Source organism: Scyliorhinus torazame, chromosome 10 (genome assembly GCF_047496885.1).
Source record: "Scyliorhinus torazame isolate Kashiwa2021f chromosome 10, sScyTor2.1, whole genome shotgun sequence".
Classification (NCBI taxonomy): Eukaryota; Metazoa; Chordata; class Chondrichthyes; order Carcharhiniformes; family Scyliorhinidae; genus Scyliorhinus; species Scyliorhinus torazame.
Window position 1 is genome coordinate 250,712,809 of NC_092716.1, and position 19,195 is coordinate 250,732,003.

At 48.7% G+C, this 19,195-nt stretch overlaps 1 protein-coding gene across 1 annotated transcript in view; it reads right to left on the minus strand.

Moving 5' to 3' along the window:
- The window catches only part of ano3 (anoctamin 3), a 661,351-nt gene that overhangs the window by 201,742 nt on the left and 440,414 nt on the right, over window positions 1–19,195 (minus strand). Inside the window, exon 13 of the mRNA XM_072466663.1 lies at window positions 5,797–5,931. Coding sequence (XP_072322764.1) covers window positions 5,797–5,931 — 135 coding nt within the window. The remainder of the gene's footprint in view (window positions 1–5,796; window positions 5,932–19,195) is intronic.

A 19,195-nucleotide genomic window follows, 5' to 3' on the forward strand; every position in this document is an offset into this window, starting at 1 on the left:
CTCCTCTGCACTGCAGGGCCGGGATTCTCTGACCCACCCCCCGCCGGGTCGGAGAATCGCCGGGGGGGGGGGGGGGGGGGGCGGCGTGAATCCCGCCCCGACGCCAGCTGTCGAATTCTCCGGCACCGTTCTTTTCGCGGGGGCGGGAATCGCGCCGCGCCGGTCAGGGGCCGTTGGCAGCCCACCGTGCCCCCCCCGGCGATTCTCCGCTCCGCGATGGGCCGAACGGCCGCCTGTTTTCGGCCAGTCCCGCCGGCGTAAATTACACAAGGTTCTTACCGGCGGGACCTGGCTCTGCGGGCAGCCTGCGGAGTCCTCGGGGGAGGGCGCTGGGGTACCTGGCCCTGGGGGGGGGGGGCACGGTGGCCTGGCCCGCGATCGGGGCCCACCGATCTGTGAGCAGGCCTGTGCCGTGGGGGCACTCTTTCCCTCTGCGCTGGCCACTGTAAAGCTCCGCCATGGCCGGCGCGGAGAAGAAACCCCCTGCGCATGCGCAGGACTCACACCAGCGGTTCTGGTATATCAAACGTCCAGTCTCATGGCCATTAAAGAGCTATATATATTGGAATTCTCCTATTGGATTCTCCCATTTTACTTGTGGTCGCCACAATGCTGATTGATCGCCCTTTTTTATCTCCTCCTGTCAGTCACCCATTCCTCTTTCAATCTTGTCGCGTTTAAGGTTCTCGCCACCATATCCTTCCATCTCATGGTATGTCTTCCTCTTCTCCACCTTCTCGGCTGTTCCGTGGCGATCCACCTGCCTCACCACCTTTCCTCCCACTCTCTCCGCTAGGGACGACCATGCCATTTCAATCTCTAGTCAGCGACTTGTTTCGCTGATCCCACAATCTTCACTGATCCCCTGATGTGCTAGTTTCTGATCTTCTCCTTTCCTGTTACTCCACACCTTCATCCCAACATCCACTTCTCATTCGTATCCAGTTGTTCTTCTCTTCTTGATATTGTACAATGTAACAAGGCCTGAGCCACAACTGGCTTGTAGAAGTTTCAGCGATATTTTTCTTTCACATAACACTCCACTGCACTTTGTCCCATTGCTCCAACTTGAGCTAATCGGTTGCTTAATTTCCCATCCTCTGCCCCCACTGGCCCTGGGCCCGCAAAACTATTCACTTTCTCCAAGACGTCACCCAGATTCTTTACATCTCCAACCTGACACTCTTCCTCAGGCTCAAAGTGGCAGCCCAGAAATTGGGATTTTGGTCTACTGATGTTCATTCCCCTGTCCACGGGTACTACACTGCAGTTCTCCACATACCCACTCATGTTCCCCACCACATAGCTCAATGTCAGCTGCAAACATCATCGACCATGGCTTCTTGAATGTTGTTGGAGCTGCACTCATCCAGGCAAGGGGAGGGTGAGTATTCCATCACACTCCTGACTTGTGCCTTGGAGATGGAGGACAGAGTTCAGGAAGTCAGGAGATGAGTTACTCGCTGCAGAATTCCCAGGCTCTGAACTGCTCTTGTAGCCGCAGTATTCATATTTCATCGAATTTACAGTGCAGAAGGAGGTCATTTGGCCCATCGGGTCTGCACTGGCCCTTGGAAAGAACGTCCTACTTAAGCCCACACCTCCACCTTATTCCTGTAACCCAGTAACCCACTTAACCTTTTCGACACTAAGGGGCAACTTATCATGGCCAACCCACCTAACCTGCATATCGTTGGACTGTGGGAACAAACCGGAGGGGAGGAAACCCACGCAGACACAGGGAGAACGTGCAAACTCCACACAGAAAGTCACCCTGTGAGACAGCAGTGCTAATTATTGTGCCATCGTGCCGCCCCGACTAGTCCGGTTCAGTTCCTGGTCAATGGAAACCCACCCAAGAAGTTGATGGTGGGGGATTGAACGATGGTAATGCCATTGAAAGTCAAGGGGCATTAGTTAGATTCTCCCTTGATGGAGATTGCCATTGCCTGGCACTTGTGCGGCACGAATGTTACGTGCCACTTGTCAGACCAAGACTGGATCATGCCCAGGTCTTGCTGTATTTGGACATGCACTGCTTCAGTATCTGAGGAGTCGCAAATGGTGCTGAACATTGTGCAGTCATCAGCGAACATCCCCACTTCTTATCTTATGATGGAAAAAATGTCGTTGATAAAGCAGCTGAAGTTAGTTAGACCTCAATGAAACTGTTGACATCAACAGGGCGACACGTTGGCACAGTGGTTAGCACTGCTGCCTCACAGCGCTAGGGACCCAGGGTCAATTCTGGCCTTGGGAGACTGTGTGGATTTTTGCACATTCTCCCCTTGTCTGCATGGGTTTCCTCCGGGTGCTCTGGTTTCCTCCCATAGTTCAAAGGTGTGCAGGTTAGGTGGATTGGCCATACTAAACATTGCCCCTTAGTGTCCAAAGGTTTGGTGGGTTTACATAGGAGTAGGTGGGATGGGATGCTATTTCAGAGGGTTGGTGAAGACTCGATGGGCCAAAAGGCCTCCTTCTGCACCGTAGGAATTCTATGATTCTATGAATTGTTGCCTGACCTATCGATAAGGCATCATCAAACTGTTTCAGCCCAAAATGAGTGGAGCGCGAAAGATGTTACAACTGATACTAATGCAAATGATCAGCGGTTTCTATATTTTGGCCCATGTGACTGTCCATTTTAAATATAGCTGTTATAAGTGATGGGGATTGTACAGAGAATGCAAATTAAACTGATATAGGTTCAGAATAAGAGGGACACTTGGGAAATTTTCATGGAATAAGTCAATTGGCAAAGCTATTGAGGCAGATAGTGTAGATAGATTTAAATGGTTAAGGAAGAGTTTCTGGAAAGAAGATTTGAGAAACATGGTGAGATGGAATGTAAACAAGGACTAACCTCAAATAAAAAGACAGGCATACAGAGTACAATGACATTGACCTGCTCGATAAATGCCACTGTAATGATCAGGCGAGGAGGGATCGAATGGCTTCCCTGCGTTTTCCCTCTCCTTGTTTGACCACACAGGTTTTAGTTTAAAACTGGTACACTTGCCGATTTACTGAGTGTTTTTCTGTTTAAGTGCCCTGAGCATAAGATACAAGGGCCAGTGCCCGGGGGTTCCCCGACGGCATGGCGCTGCCCCACAATGGGAAACCCCATTGACCCCGGCTGGCGTAACGGAGAATCCCGCCGGCCGGTCGGGGCAGAAATGTGGCAGGGGCGGGGCAGAGAATCCCGCCCCATGGGGTGCGATCTACCCGCTGTGCTGCACTCGAAAGGCAGCATGGCAAGATCTAACATGATCTCGCGAATCGGCGTGATTTGAATTCCGCCCACTATGCATATCAGACTGAGACAGCTAGTCTCACTCTAAAATGTATTCCCTTGGTGTACCTGGGGCGTTGGGATCTAAACCATTCACCTCGGACACCCCAGGAAAGGGGGCCATACTGACCGGCATTCGTAGGGGTCACCCGGGGAACAGAGGCCCCCAGGTGCATGCCCTATGGGCAGGGTGGCAACCTGGCACAGCTGCTACCTCCCAGGCACCTTGGATGCCAGCCTGGCAGTGCCAAGATGCCAAGCTGGCAGCTCTCCCACAATGGTGATTGGTCTCGGGGGTGCCCTGCTTGGCAGCGGTGGGGCCTAAGGATACCCTTACAGGTGAATTGGGACTTTGGGGCGGTTCGGGGATTGTGTCAGGTGGGTCACGACAATGGAATACCATTTACAAATAGTGTCCCGATCTCCTCCAGCACAGGCGAGTTCCATTGAGCAGTGCTCCTCAGTTCAGGAAACGGCACGAAGTGCAGCGTTGGCGGGAGTATCGCCGCTGAGGCACTGATTAGAACCAGAGTGCCTGTAAATAGCACGGAGTTTCCTGACACTGCGAGCGTTGGGAAACATCTGGCTAAACGCACTCGTTACGGGGCTCCGCTCCCATTCATTTAGAACGGGCACAAGGTCAGAAGGTTTATTTGAGATTATAAGAAAAGAGGTTGGTTTTTAATCGCACTTTTTTGTACTTTGCTTTTCATTATAAACCGGTTTAAGAACAATAATAAAGACAATCCAGATTTCACACCTGCACACACTCAATCTTCAAGCACGCACACAATTTAAAAAAAAATATATAAATTTAGAGTACCCAATTCATTTCTTCCAATTAAGGGACAATTTAGCGTGACCAATCCACCTACCCCGCACATCTTTGGGTTGTGGGGGTGAAACCCACACACACACGGGGAGAATGTGCTAACTCCACACGGTCAGGATCCCAGAGCCGGGATTGAAACTGGGACCTCGGCGCCGTGAGGCAGCAGTGCTAACCCACTGCACCACCGTGCTGCCCCCATACACACACACAGGGTGCGAAGATTAGAAAAAATAATTTTGGGACCAGTAAAGGAAAAAGAGAATATGACTTTAGAAAATTGGTCACTTGGCTGCCTTCAAGCTGAAATCAACACCCCACGGTTTTCACTGGGTGTTCCTGCTGTTTTCACTGGGTGTTCCTGCTGTTTACACTGGTGAGCCTGCTATCTACACTGGGTGTTCCTGCTGTTTTCACTGGGTGTTCCTGCTGTTTACACTGGGTGAGCTTGCTGTTTACACTGGTGAGCCTGCTGTTTACACTGGGTAAGCCTGCTGTTTACACTGGGTGTTCCTGCTATCTACACTGGTAAGCCTGCTATCTACACTGTGTGAGCCTGCTGTCTACACTGGGTGAGCCTGCTGCTTACACTGGGTGTTCCTGCTGTTTACACTGGGTGTTCCTGCTGCTTACACTGGGTGTTCCTGCTGCTTACACTGGGTGTTCCTGCTGTTTACACTGAGCGTTCATGCTGTTTACACTGGTGAGCCTGCTATCTACACTGGGTGAGCCTGCTGTTTACACTGGGTGATCCTGCTGTTTACACTGGGTGTTCCTGCTGTTTACACTGGGTGTTCCTGCTGTTTACACTGGGTGTTCCTGCTGTTTACACTGGGTGATCCTGCTGTTTACACTGGGTGTTCCTGCTGTCTACACTGGCTGGTCCTGCTGTTTACACTGGGTGATCCTGCTGTCTACACTGGTGAGACTGCTGTTTACACTGTGTACACGGAGTGTTTATCTATCCTTACGGAGACTGCTGCGGTGGGTTGGTTGAGTTTTCAATTCTCTTTCCGCAACACTTTTCTACGACTTGCAGTTTGAATGGAGACGCTCAGATCCGGAATGCACTCTGGAACTGTTGCCTCACCAAGGGTGAGCCGCAAAGTAATTTGGTGCTTAAAGCACTCAAATGATTGACTTGTCACGTGACCTTCGCACTTCAACTGCCCAGCGATTCAATTATGGTCATGGTTTGTGTACACCACTTGTAACCTGATTAGTTCACTGTTCAGAATTCCTCGTTTAGCCAGGGACCATGTGATTTTGTCTCCACCCAACTGAGTTCCCAGACCATCGCCTGGTCACTTTGTAAGTGTTTTCGGAGATGACCCCCATTCATCTCTTCCAAGGTTCCTGGGTGTGGCTTTGCACACAGGTTGTCTCCATATCAATAGTTTTGGAAAGCAGAACATACAGTGATACAAATGTGCAGCTCATGTTGGCTGTGTGTGATCTCAAGTCATTAGAATGTGGTTTTAATCCATCTTGAAATAATAAATTCGGGTACTCAACCCAGTAAATTCAAAAGTAATTTTTGGAGACAATGTATAGTTTCACCGCATAACGCTGGAAATATTAACCATTGTTCACAGAGTTCTATTGTTACAAAAGCGAGGACACAATAGTCCTGGATCGTTCCATTGTCAATGCAAGAGGTGTAATGTTTTCCTACCTGACTTGGCTGGACTCAGTTGTAAATAATCCGTAAAGAAATACAAACAATCCAACCAGGGCAGCAGGAATAAGCATCCCGGTGTACCATCCCAGCCATGCAAAATACAGGCCAATCTTTTCTCCAAAGTAGCGCCTATAATGAATGACAAATAAGAATTAACACTGCTGAACACTGCACAGAACTTTGCCTTCTGTGACAATTTGGTGGAACGGAAAATATTGCGGAATGATTGTCCGTAACGTCCCATCGCCCAAGCGCCCTTTGAGCGTTCCCAGGTAAGGTTTGCGTGACAATTTTCCAGAAGCGCTAACTTCCTCTCGGAAATTCCCCGGCACTGGTAGCCATCCGAAAATGTGACATAAATCGCAAACTTCGGGTGTTTTTTATTGCGTTACATCCATAGCTACCCAGACCAAGCTAGAGAAATTAAAAACTCTTCTAACTTCTGGGTAACTATTGTACTGACCGACACTCCCCACCTCCCCTTTCTCCATCCCCCCCCAACACACACATACACACAAGACCTCCCACAGGGGCTCCCTCCACACCCCTTCACCCACTGATTCCACCCCCACCCCACCTCTCCGGCCACCAGCCCCCCAAAGCCACTTCCCACTCCCCCCCCACCACTCCAGGGGACTTGCCCTCACCACTCCACACTACCCAACCCTCCGCTCCACACTAACCACCCCCCCCCCCCCCCACAGTATTCCCCGTCTCCCTGGACCCCATCGGCTTCACCCGCACAAGACTCCTCCCCTTAACACGCAGGCCTTTCTCTCACCCCCACGCCCACCCAACCCGATGCCGCTCTCACCTGGTCTGACCCCCGAACTGGGACTCCCTCCCACCGTGGTTCAACCCACACACTGCCTGCCTTCTCCCAATGTACGATCCACCCACACACCCAGACGTCCCATCCCTCTAAGGTCCAATCCCCCTAACTCTCTACGGTCTGAATGCCCCCACCCCCTACCACCCACCACCACTCTGCCTGCCCCAAGGTCCAACTCCAACGCCCCCCGTGGTCTGACATGCCCCCACACCCGTACCCTATTGCCCTGAGATCCGACACTCCACCCTCCTCCCCAAGGTCCAATGCCCCCCACAGACCCCTGAGCACTGACCTATACCCCCAACCTCCTGAGGTTTAACACTCTTAGCCCTCCCAAAGATCACCCCCGTGCCCACAGTGACCTCCGATCCACCCATCCCAAAATTCTACCCACTTACCTTGGAGACGTGCAGACGTGATGGGCCACATCGCCCCCACCTGTGGGATAACAATCCTGTGATTCTGATCCTGTGACTTACCATCTCCCTGGCCTTTCAACAGCCTTGAGATTTTATGGGACTTTTAACCTAATTGTATTACAGCTCGTGTAAAAAGGCGGGGGGGGGGCGTGTCCCCCTTCACTCCGCCGGAGCTGGCCGTCGATGCCAGGCTCTGGGGACGCACTGCACTCACTGGATCTCACCTGGATCGGAAGCTCAGGCAAGACAGCATTAGAAAATGCCTCACGTCAGTCAGTGGGCACGGAGTGGGAAATCCGACACTGATTGCCACTCTGAGGAATTCATGGCCCGATGTGACTGAGCACACATAAATATGTAACAGAGCTGGAGCGAGTAGCTAAAGGGGAGGGTCAAAAAAGGTACCAAGGAAATTTTTATTTCATAGACTAGAGAAATACAAGTATGTTCAATTCTCGCGCCTGTTCTTGGTGTTGACGTGACTCCAATTAGGCGGGGCGCTCAATTTATCTGTGGTTTCTGTCCTATTGTATTTGAGCAGTGAATGTGCTGCAATATACACTGGACCAGAACGTGCTGCAAAAATAGTGGCCTGTTAACAATGTGCACGTCTGCAAACAGGTTCAGGGGTTTACTTAATTCTCTGCAATTGACTCATCTCCAGAACCGGCTGATCAATCTCTGTCTCTCTGTAATTTGATTTTCCCAAATGGGAGCGTTGGTCTCAGTGAGGTGTTACTGAATACTCAGGACAGGGGGGTCACCATAGAGATCGTCGATGTGGAGACAGAGTACCGACGATCGCAGTCAACACGGTGCCGCACCACCACCGTGCTAAATGGGATGGACACAGAAGCGATCTAGCAGTTCAAGACTGGGCCTCCATGAGGCGCTGTGGCCATCAACAGCAGCAGAATTGCACTCAACCACAATCTGCAACCTCATGCCCGGCATGTCCCCAACTCTACCATTACCGCCCAGCCAGGGGATCAAGCCGGGTTCAGTGACGAGTGCAACACCAGGCATACTGAAAAATGAGATGTCAACCCAGTGAAGCTTCAACACAGGATTAGTTGCATGCCAAACTCTCAGGAGGGAGATAGAGAACCTAGTGGAGTGGTGCAGCGACAACAATCTATCCATCAATGCCAGTGATGCGCAATCAATTACACTCAAGACAAAGTGATTCCATAAATGAAGGCTTTAATCTGCTAGAACTCTTCCCCAGCAGCTTCGATACAGAAAGTGAAGGCTGCTGGGATGGCACCGGTTCTTATACTCTGCCTCTCAGGGCGGAGCTATGTACAACAGCCAATGGTAGACTCCTGGTTCTAACCAATGGCCATCCACCTCTTAGGTACCGCAATTCCTGGTACTACCACAGCCAGCAAAACTAAAGAGCTGGTCATTGACGTCAGGAAGCAAAGTACTGCACACATCCCTGTCAGCATCAACGGTGCTGAGGTGGAGATGGTTAGCAGTTTCAAATTCCTAGGGGTACACATCTCCAAAAATCTGTCCCGGTCCACCCACGTCAATGTTACCACCAAGAAAGCACAACAGCGCCTATACTTCCTCAGGAGACTAAGGAAATTCGGCATGTCCACATTAACCCTTACCAACTTTTACAGATGCACCATAGAAAGCATCCTATCTGGCTGCATCACAGCCTGGCTTGGCAACTGCTCGGCCAAAGACCTTAAGGAACTTTAGAGAGTCGTGAATACCGCCCAGTCCATCACACGAACCTGCCTCCCATCTATTGACTCCATCTACACCTCCCGCTGCCTGGGGAAAGTGGGCAGTATAATCAAAGACCCCTCCCACCCGGCTTACTCACTCTTCCCACTTCTTCCATCGGGCAGGAGATACAGAAGTCTGAGAACACGCACGAACAGACTCAAAAACAGCTTCTTCTCCGCTGTTACCAGGCTCTTAAATGACCCTCTTATGGACTGACCTGATTAACACTACACCCTGTATGCTTCACCCGATGTCGGTGTTATGTAGTTACATTGTATACCTTGTGTTGCCCTATTATGTATTTTCTTTTATTTCCTTTTCTTTCTATGTACTTAATGATCTGTTGAGCTGCTCGCAGAAAAATACTTTTCACTGCACCTCGGTACACGTGACAATAAACAAATCCAATCCAATCCAATCGAAACAGAATAAGCAGTAAGCGATAGACAGAGCAAAGCAATTCCATAACTAACATATCAGTTCAAAGCTCTGCAGTCCTGCCACATCCAGCCATGAATGGTGGTGGAGAATTAAACAAGCAGGAGGAGGCTCCACAAATATCCCCATCCTCAATGATTGAGGTGCCCAGCACATTAGTGCAAAAGACATTCGCAATAATCTTCAGCCAGAGTGCTGAGTGGATGATCCATCTCAGCCTCCTCTGGGGTTACCCAGCATCACAGATTTAAGTTTTCAGCCAATTCGATTCACTCCACGTGCTATCAAGAAACTAATGAAGGCACTGGACACTCCATTGGCTGTGCACCCTGACAATATTCCACCAATAGTACTGAAGAATTGTGGTCTTTAACCAACTGCACCGGGGCAGCACGGTGGCGGAGTGGTAGCACTGCAGTCTCACGGCGCCGAGGTCCCAGGTTCGATCCCGGCTCTGGGTCACTGTCCGTGTGGAGTTTGCACATTCTCCCTGTGTTGCGTGGGTTTCGCCCTCACAACCCAAAGATGTGCAAGGTAGGTGTATTGAACACGCAAAATTGCCCCTTAATTGGAAAAATTGAATTGAGTACTGTAAAAAAAATTTTTTAAACTAACTGCACCAACCTATTCCACATCTACGCAGCAATGTGGAAAATTGCCCAGGTACGTCCCTGGACACATCCGATCTGGCCAGTTACCGCTGCATCAGCATGCTCGCTGTCATTCGTCAAGTGCCGAAAGGTGGCGTCGAGGCAGCTTCAAGCAGCACTTACACAACAACGACCTGCTCACTGATACTTAGTTTGGGTTTTGCCAGGGCTAACCAATCGCTGACCTCATGACAACCATGGACAAAAAAGCTGCTTTCAAGAGGTGAGGTGAGAGTGACTGCTCATGACATCAAGGCGCCACTTCACCGAATGTGGTATCAGAAATTAAAATAAATATCCACTAGATTCACCACAGAAAATTAGGTTTGAAACTTAGCTCCATGTCAGCTTTTAAACAAACTGATGATTATTGATGCAAAGTCAAACAACCACTTTGGCCAGAAAGAGAAGGTAACTAATGAATCTAATCCTTACAGTCAGCTAGTAAATCATTGTTGGAGATTTTGAAAATTTGAATGCATAGTTTCTGTATTTGTCTTGCATTTCTTTTCTATCTCTTTTTCTCTTAAAACGAATGTTTCTTTCATTCCATTTTTAATTCTGTATTGCGTTAACTCTAATCACTCTCCTTTTCTATGTTTTTTTTGTTATTCCTTTCCCAATTTTTGAACCTTATTGGTGAATGAAATGGACTATTGGTTCCACTGTTCTGCAATATCTTTGATTCCCCGTTGTCCTTATCTCACTGCTTTTAGTTCACATTTCCAGCAGGTTGTGGTGCAAAGCCTTTCAAGCTCAAGGGTGCCGCAAAAGATCTGATGACTGGGTGCAGCCATGTTATGCTCCCACCACCCCCAGAAAGAACTGGCTCGGATGGCATGGTGGCGCAGTGGTTAGCACTGCTGCCTAACAGCGCCAAGGACCCGGGCTTGATACCGGCCCTGGGTCGCTCTCCGTGAGGAGTTTGCACATTCTCCCCGTGTCTGTGTGGGTCTCATCCCCACAACCCAAAGATGTGCAGGGTAGGTGGATTGGCCACGCTAAATTGTACCTTAATTGGAAAAAAAAAAAGAATTGGGTACTCTTAAAAAAAAAAATTTTTAATTTAAAAAAGATTTGGATCAATTCTGTCTTAATTTTTCAAAATACCCAAAGCTTTGCTATCTCCTTCCCAGTTTCCGCAGTGTTTGGAAATCATGGGCGTACGCAATCTGGAAAAATCTAATCGGTGGATTCAGGCAGTCCAGTTGATTCATTCATTGTATTGAACACAGTGAAACAAGCTGAGACAAGCCGACACCAACCACGGGACCAATAAAAATTAGTGCTGTGTAAACTTGGCATAATATTTCAACTTGACAGGAATTCATGACATTCCGGTTTTTAATAGCGCAGGTTCAATTCCCATATCGGCTGAGGTTTTTCACGAAGGCTCGGCCCTTCTCAGCTTTGCCCCTCGCCTGAGGTGTGGTGATCCTCAGGTTAAACCACCACCAGTCAGCTCCCCCCTCAAAGGGGAAAGCAGCCTATGGTCATCTGGGACTGTGGTGTCTTTACCTTTCCCTATTTTTAATTTAATGGCACTCTATAACGCTATGATTTAATTTTTCTAATCATTTTAATGGTGGCATTATTTAAAGTCTGATGCATTATCAAATTGCCGTCTTTGTATAATTGAATAGGGTCAATAGTTGGACAGTATTATGCAAGAAGAGAGCATATTGATAAAAATAACATTTTATTCATTAGTATTGATGACCCTTCAATATTCAAAGTTCAAATACTCTGCAGTCTATTCAGTGCCTTGCACTGTAAGAATACTATTTCCATTTAATTCATATTATATTTGATTCTGTGTGCTGTGTTTTAAAACCTGTCAAAGCCATAAGAATGCAAACAAATTTGGGGGGTTCATTTCTAAAGGAATTGAAATCAAAAGCAGGGAAAATTGGGCCGGATTCGCCGTCGGCGGGATCCTCTTTTTCGGCGGCAGCGCACTCACGCCCGCGGAGTTCCCCATGGCGTGGGGGTGCCCACAATGGGAAACCCCATTGGCTGGCTGCCGGGACAGAGGATCTTGCACCCCGCGGGCGCTCGCCGCACCAGAAAACGGAAGCGGCGGGACGGAGAATCGCGCCCGTTATATTAAGCGGATGCTGAATGTTGGTTAGAGCAGCATCGAAGAGCGAACAATTCTGGTCCCAAGGGGGGAGTTTTCCATTCTGGGGAGTAGTCTAAGCTCGGTGCTGATGAGGAAAGTCGGCGTGATTCTCCCCCCCGGACAGATGGGTGGGTTTTCGTTCCTGATTTTCCGTTTTTCAGTTCATTAATTATGCAGTCATTCGTATCTCGTGGTGCAGTGGGAAGAGGTCCGTCCGTCCCACTGGTTACTCACGGGAGGCGAAGATCTTGCAGCCATAGTTAAACAGCACCTGGCGTACATGCACCACAGGCAAGGACAAGGATTTTCCGACTCCGTGACAACGGGACCTGCCACGGGAGATTCGACGGCCCAACCAAACGCCCACTAACTTTCAGTGGGGCCGAGATGACCCTGGTGGCCAACAGAATCGGAAATTCCCAGCACAGATGTGGGCTGAACATCTGCCTTATCATAGCGACAAATGCTATAAACCCTTGTCTCCATTCTTCAGCCAGGCTTCCTGAGGGATTCTCCACCAGGTCGTCCAGGAAAGGCGGAAGCATCTCTTTCCGAGAGGTGGGAGCACCTGACCCCATCGACCTGGGAGTTGGTCGTCAGCGAGGCCTGTGCCTGCAGCACTCAAATAAGGACCATCGTGCAGTGCAGGAAATGAATGAATGATCTGATGCCCTTTGCCAGGGTAAGGGAAAATTCTAATCACTCCATACTCATTCTCTCATAAGGGCATCGGGCAGTCTAAGGGTCAGAGCCCACAGGGATGTTACACATGACCAGTAAGTGGGATGTCAGCCACTTTAAGCTCACCATCTCATGTAAGATCTTGCACAAATAGTATCTGAGGTACCCTCAATAATGATGCTTAGAGATTAAACGGTAAAGAAGGCTTTATTAGGCTAATAACTATGCTACAGATTTGGATGAGAGCTGACTGCTATACAGACCATGAGGCAGGCCTTTATGTATGGCTCCCAGATGGGCGGAGCCAGAGGCGGAGTCTCCAGGGTTCCAAGCCTGGTCTTAAAGGGGACATCACCTTACATGATGATAAGGCAGTAACCGTTCATCACAGTATCTTCATCCTTTTCTGGTGAGGGCTCAGCACACAGGTGTGCACGGTTCTGGGCGTTTGGCATCCTCATAAATGTGCTTGTCAAGGATCAAATTGTGTGTGGGGTCCCAGAGTGATCTTGCCCATGTCATAACCCTCACGGAGGCCACAGTAAAAGGACAATCCTATTCCCCGTGACCTCCATGGAATATGAACTTCCCCAGTAACGGGGGCGGGGTTTCCCTTCCTTGAACAAGGGGAACCCTCACTTGCATGCAAACCCCCACCTGTGTGCAGATCCCGGGGGGGGCAGGGGGCGGGGGGGGGGGGGGGGAGGGGGGGGGGGGGGGGGGCGACGACCCTTCGGGGAGTGGAGATCCATTGTATACTGAATAAACCTAGTTATTGGTTTCTACCTGTTGGTTCATGCGTGCCACTTTGGTGGATTCTGCAGTCTGCAAGCAAGGTCTTTGTGAGAAAGATATAACATTGCAATCAGCCATCAGCGCAACAAGCAGTCAGAAAAAAGCAGCAAGGCGTGAAGGCAGGAACAGAGGTTTCCCCGGGACAGGGCACACCTGGCATCAACTGCACTCACAGAACAGATCTGCGTGTTTGGCGTTGGGTAAATGCGGCAAAATGGAACCATTTTGTGAAATACTGCAGATCTAAACTTCCTATGCCACCAGACACATTTCAGCCGGTCACTCCTCCAGGGCTTGGAACACGAACAAGGCAAATGAATTAGAACTCAATCAAAGCAACCAAATCACTGAGCCTCCAATTACACTCCACTCCACTGTGAAAGTGTTGACAACATTACGGAGACCTTCTTCCTCACTGTTAACCACCCTGCCGATCTTCCTGCCATCTGCAAACTTACTTATCATACCCCCACATTCTCATCTATATAGTTTATCGATATCACGAACAATAAGGGATCTAACACTGATCCCTGTGGTATGCCACTGGACATCGGACTGTGAGCTGCATTGGATGACAACACCGGGTGTCATAACCCCCAAAGATGAGGCCACTGAGTGCGTTTTAGCAACGGTGGCTGCAGTAAAGGAAGGTGGCACGGTCAGGATTTGTAACAACCCAGTCCACTTAAACAAGGTGCTGCTCAGACCTCCTCACTCTGTGAAGACTGTTCAACAGGTGATAGCTGACATGCTTAATGCCAGCATCATGGATGTGAAATGTGGGTTCTGGAGAATCCTGCTGGATAATGTCATGTGAGGGTACCTTTAAGACATGGATGTTTAAGCAATGTACCTTTAAAAAAAACAGTGATGTCAGAGAGTGGGTGGGCCTGAGCTCAGGTCAGCCATTTTGCAGGTTTTTAGGTTCAGTTTAGAAAGCAGTGTGTGTGTCTGTATGTTTCCAGAGAGCTGCAAGTTTTGAAAAGAGCTGGGTGTTTGTCTGTGTTTTGCAGTGAGCTGGATCTCTGCCATGAAAGGCTATCTCTGGATCATTTGGGTGATTTAAAGTAAAGCCTTTAATCTGATGTGATACTGTTTAATGGTGTTAAGTCTCTTGGAAGTTTGAAGGAACATTTTAAGGAAGTATTTACTGTTGCAATATTTTCTGAGTTATCTTTGAAGTAAGGGGTGTTAGGATCCAATGTTTATTTAAGATGTTAAGTTGAGTTCATGAAATAAACAGTGTTTAAAAACCCACGTGTCCATAATTGTAATCCCACACCTAGGGAAAAAAGTTGTGTGCTGGGAAAAGCAACAAATCCAAATTCGGGAGATCAGTTTCGGGAGCAGGCCTATTGGCTGACTGTAAATCAGGAAGGATACAAAGGGTGTGGCTGAAGTGCCTATGGAAACAGAGTGCTGGAGGCAAACAGAGTGCATCTGAGTTTGGGTAAGGCTGAGTTCGGGTAAGAGGTGAGTGAGGGCTGTGTTTTTTTTTGGAGTTTGGTGTTTGGGGTTGAGTTTTCCCCCCCCCCAAAAAAAAGAATCCAATTAATTAAGTAAATTAATTAACTAGTTAAGGGAATTTGGTGCTCATCTTAAGGAGGTGCAGAGAAGCAGACCTGTGAGGGAGCCTCGGGAGCAATTACATCACAGCCAGCAGGTAAGTGATTGGCTTGTAACTGGGAAGTGATTTCTCTCTCTTTGACTTTCTCTTAGCTGTGTAGTGTAGTTCAAATTTAACTTCAGGTTTAAGTCATGGCAGGAGAGCTCAGACCCGTGTCATGCTCCTCTTGTGAGATGTGGCAAGTCAGGGACCCTTCTGGTGTCCCTGACTCCTTCATCTGAAAGAAATTTGTCCAACTGCAGCTCCTGTAAGACCGCTTGACGGCTCTGGAGCTGCGGATGGACTCACTTTGGAGCATCCGCGATGCTGAGGAAGTTGTGGATAGCACATTCAGTGAGTTGGTCACACCGCAGATTAAAATTACTGAGGCAGATAGGGAATGGGTGACCAACAGACAGAGGAAGAGTAGGAAGGCAGTGCAGGGATCCCCTGCGGTCATCTCCCTCCAAAACAGATTTACCGTTTTGGAAACTGTTGGAAGAGATGGCTCACCAGGGGAAGGTGGCAGCAGCCAGGTTCATGGCACCGTGGCTGGCTCTGCTGCACAGAAGGGTGGGAAAAAGGGTGGCAGAGCTATAGTGATAGGGGATTCAATTGTAAGGGGAATAGACAGGCGTTTCTGCGGACGCAAACGAGAATCCAGGTTGGTATGTTGCCTCCCTGGTGCAAGGGTCAAGGATGTCTCGGAGCGGCTGCAGAGCATTCTGGAGGGGGAGGGTGAACAGCCAGCTGTCGTGGTGCATATAGGCACCAACGATATAAGTAAAAAAACGGGATGAGGTCCTACAAGCTGAATTTAGGGAGTTAGGAGTTAAACTAAAAAGTAGGACCTCAAAGGTAGTAATCTCAGGATTGCTACCAGTGCCACGTGATAGTCAGAGTAGGAATGACAGGATAGCTAGGATGAATACGTGGCTTGAGAGATGGTGCAAGAGGGAGGGTTTCAAATTCCTGGGACATTGGGACCGGTTCTGGGGGAGGTGGGACCTGTACAAATCGGACGGTCTGCATCTGGGTGGGACCGGAACCAATGTTCTCGGGGGTGTGTTTGCTAGTGCAGTTGGGGAGGGTTTAAACCAATGTGGCAGGGGGATGGGAACCGATGTAGGAAGTCAGTAGGGACGGAAACAAAAGGCAGGAAGGGAGAGTGTGTAAAGCATGACCAGAGAAAGCAGGGCAGAGAGCAAGGAAGGTCTACATTAAACTGCATTTATTTCAATGCAAGGGGCCTGATGGGCAAAGCGGATGAACTCAGGGCATGGACGGGCACATGGGACTGGGATATTATAGCTATTACTGAAACATGGCTAAGGGAGGGGCAGGACTGGCAGCTCAATGTTCCGGGGTACAGATGCTATAGAAAGGATAGAACAGGAGGTAAGAGAGGAGGGGGAGTGGCGTTTTTGATTAGGGAGAACATCACGGCAGTACTTAGAGGGGATATATCCGAGGGTTCGCCCACTGAGTCTATATGGGTGGAACTGAAAAATAAGAAGGGAGAGATCACCTTGGTAGGACTGTACTACAGGCCCCCAAATAGTCAGCGGGAAATTGAGGAGCAAATATGTAAGGAGATTACAGATAGCTGCAAGAATATCTGGTGGTAGTAGTAGGGGACTTTAACTTTCCCAACATTGACTGGGACAGCCATAGCATTAGGGGCTTGGATGGAGGGAAATTTGTTGAGTGTATTCAGGAGGAATTTCTCATTCAGTATGTGGATGGACCGACTAGAGAGGGGGCAAAACTTGACCTCGTCTTGGGAAATAAGGAAGGGCAAGTGACAGAAGTGCTAGTGAGGGATCACTTTGGGACAAGTGACCATAACTCCATTAGTTTTAAGATAGCTATGGAGAATGATCGGTCTGGCCCAAGAGTTAAAATTCTTAATTGGGGCAAGGCCAATTTTGATGGTATCAGACAGGAACTTGCAGAGGTAGATTGGGGGAGACTGTTGGCAGGCAAAGGGACGGCTGGTAAGTGGGAGGCTTTTAAAAATGTGTTAACCAGGGTGCAGGGTAAGCACATTCCCTTTAGAGTGAAGGGCAAGGCTGGTAGAAGTAGGGAACCCTGGATGACTCGAGATATTGAGACTCTGGTCAAAAAGGAGGCATATGACGTACATAAGCAACTGGGATCAAGTGGATCCCTTGAAGAGTATAGAGATTGTCGAAATCGAGTTAAGAGGGAAATCAGGAGGGCAAAAAGGGGACATGAAATTGCTTTGGCAAATAATGCAAGGGAGAATCCAAAGAGATTCTACAGATACATAAAGGGGAAAAGAGTAACTAGGGACAGAGTAGGGCCTCTTAAGGATCAACAAGGACATCTGTGTGCAGAGCCACAAGAGTTGGGTGAGATCCTGAATGAATATTTCTCATCGGTATTCACGGTGGAGAAAGGCATGGATGTTAGGAAACTAAGGGAAATAAATAGTGATGTCTTGAGAAGTGTGCATATTACAGAGGAGGAGGAGCTGGAAGTCTTAAAGCGCATCAAGGTAGATAAATCCCCGGGACCTGATGAAATGTATCCCAGGATGTTGTGGGAGGCTAGGGAGGAAATTGCGGGTCCCCTAACAGAGATATTTGAATCATCGGCAGCCACAGGTGAGGTGCCTGAAGATTGGAGAGTGGTGAATGTTGTGCCCTTGTTTAAGAAGGGCAGCAGGGAAAAGCCTGGGGACTACAGACCGGTGAGCCTAACGTCTGTAGTAGGTAAGTTGCGAGAAGGTATTCTGAGAGACAGGATCTACAAGCATTTAGAGAGGCAAGGACTGATTCAGGGCAGTCAGCATGGCTTTGTGCGTGGAAAATCATGTCTCACAAATTTGATTGAGTTTTTTGAGGGAGTGACCAAGAAGGTAGATGAGGGTAGTGCAGTAGACGTTGTCTACATGGACTTTAGCAAAGCCTTTGACAAGGTACCGCATGGTAGGTTGTTGCAGAAGGTTAAAGCTCACGGGATCCAGGGTGAGGTTGCCAATTGGATTCAAAATTGGCTGGACGACAGAAGGCAGAGGGTGGTTGTAGAGGGTTGTTTTTCAAACTGGAGGCCTGTGACCAGTGGTGTGCCTCAGGGATCGGTGCTGGGTCCACTGTTATTTGTGATTTATATTAATGGTTTGGGTGAGAATTTAGGAGGCATGGTTAGTAAGTTTGCAGATGACACCAGGATTGGTGGCACAGTGGATAGTGAAGAAGGTTATCTAGGATTGCAACGGGATCTTGATCAATTAGGCCAATGGGCCGACGAATGGCAGATGGAGTTTAATTTAGATAAATATGAGGTGATGCATTTTGGCAGATCGAATCAGGCCAGGACCTACTCAGTTAATGGTATGGCGTTGGGGAGAGTTATAGAACAAAGAGATCTAGGAGTACAGGTTCATAGCTCCTTGAAGGTGGAGTCGCAGGTGGACAGGGTGGTGAAGAAGGCATTCGGCATGCTTGGTTTCATTGGTCAGAACATTGAATACAGGAGTTGGGATATCTTGTTGAAGTTGTACAAGACATTGGTACGGCCACACTTGGAATACTGTGTGCAGTTCTGGTCACCCTATTATAGAAAGGATATTATTAAACTGGAAAGAGTGCAGAAAAGATTTACGAGGATGTTGCCGGGACTTGATGGTTTGAGTTATAAGGAGAGGCTGGATAGACTGGGACTTTTTTCCCTGGAGCGTAGGAGGCTTAGGGGTGATCTTATAGAGGTCTATAAAATAATGAGGGGCATAGATAAGGTGGATAGTCAACATCTTTTCCCAAAGGTAGGGGAGTCTAAAACTAGAGGGCATAGGTTTAAGGTGAGAGGGGAGAGATTCAGAAGGGCCCAGATGGGCAATTTCTTCACTCAGAGGGTAGTGAGTGTCTGGAATGGGCTGCCAGAGGTAGTAGTAGAGGCGGGTACAATTGTGTCTTTTAAAAAGCATTTAGATAGTTACATGGGTAAGATGGGTATAGAGGGTTATGGGCCAAGTGCGGGCAACTGGGACTAGCTTAATGGTAAAAACTGGGCGGCATGGACTGGTTGGGTCGAAGGGCCTGTTTCCATGCTGTAAACTTCTATGATTCTATGATTCTAAAT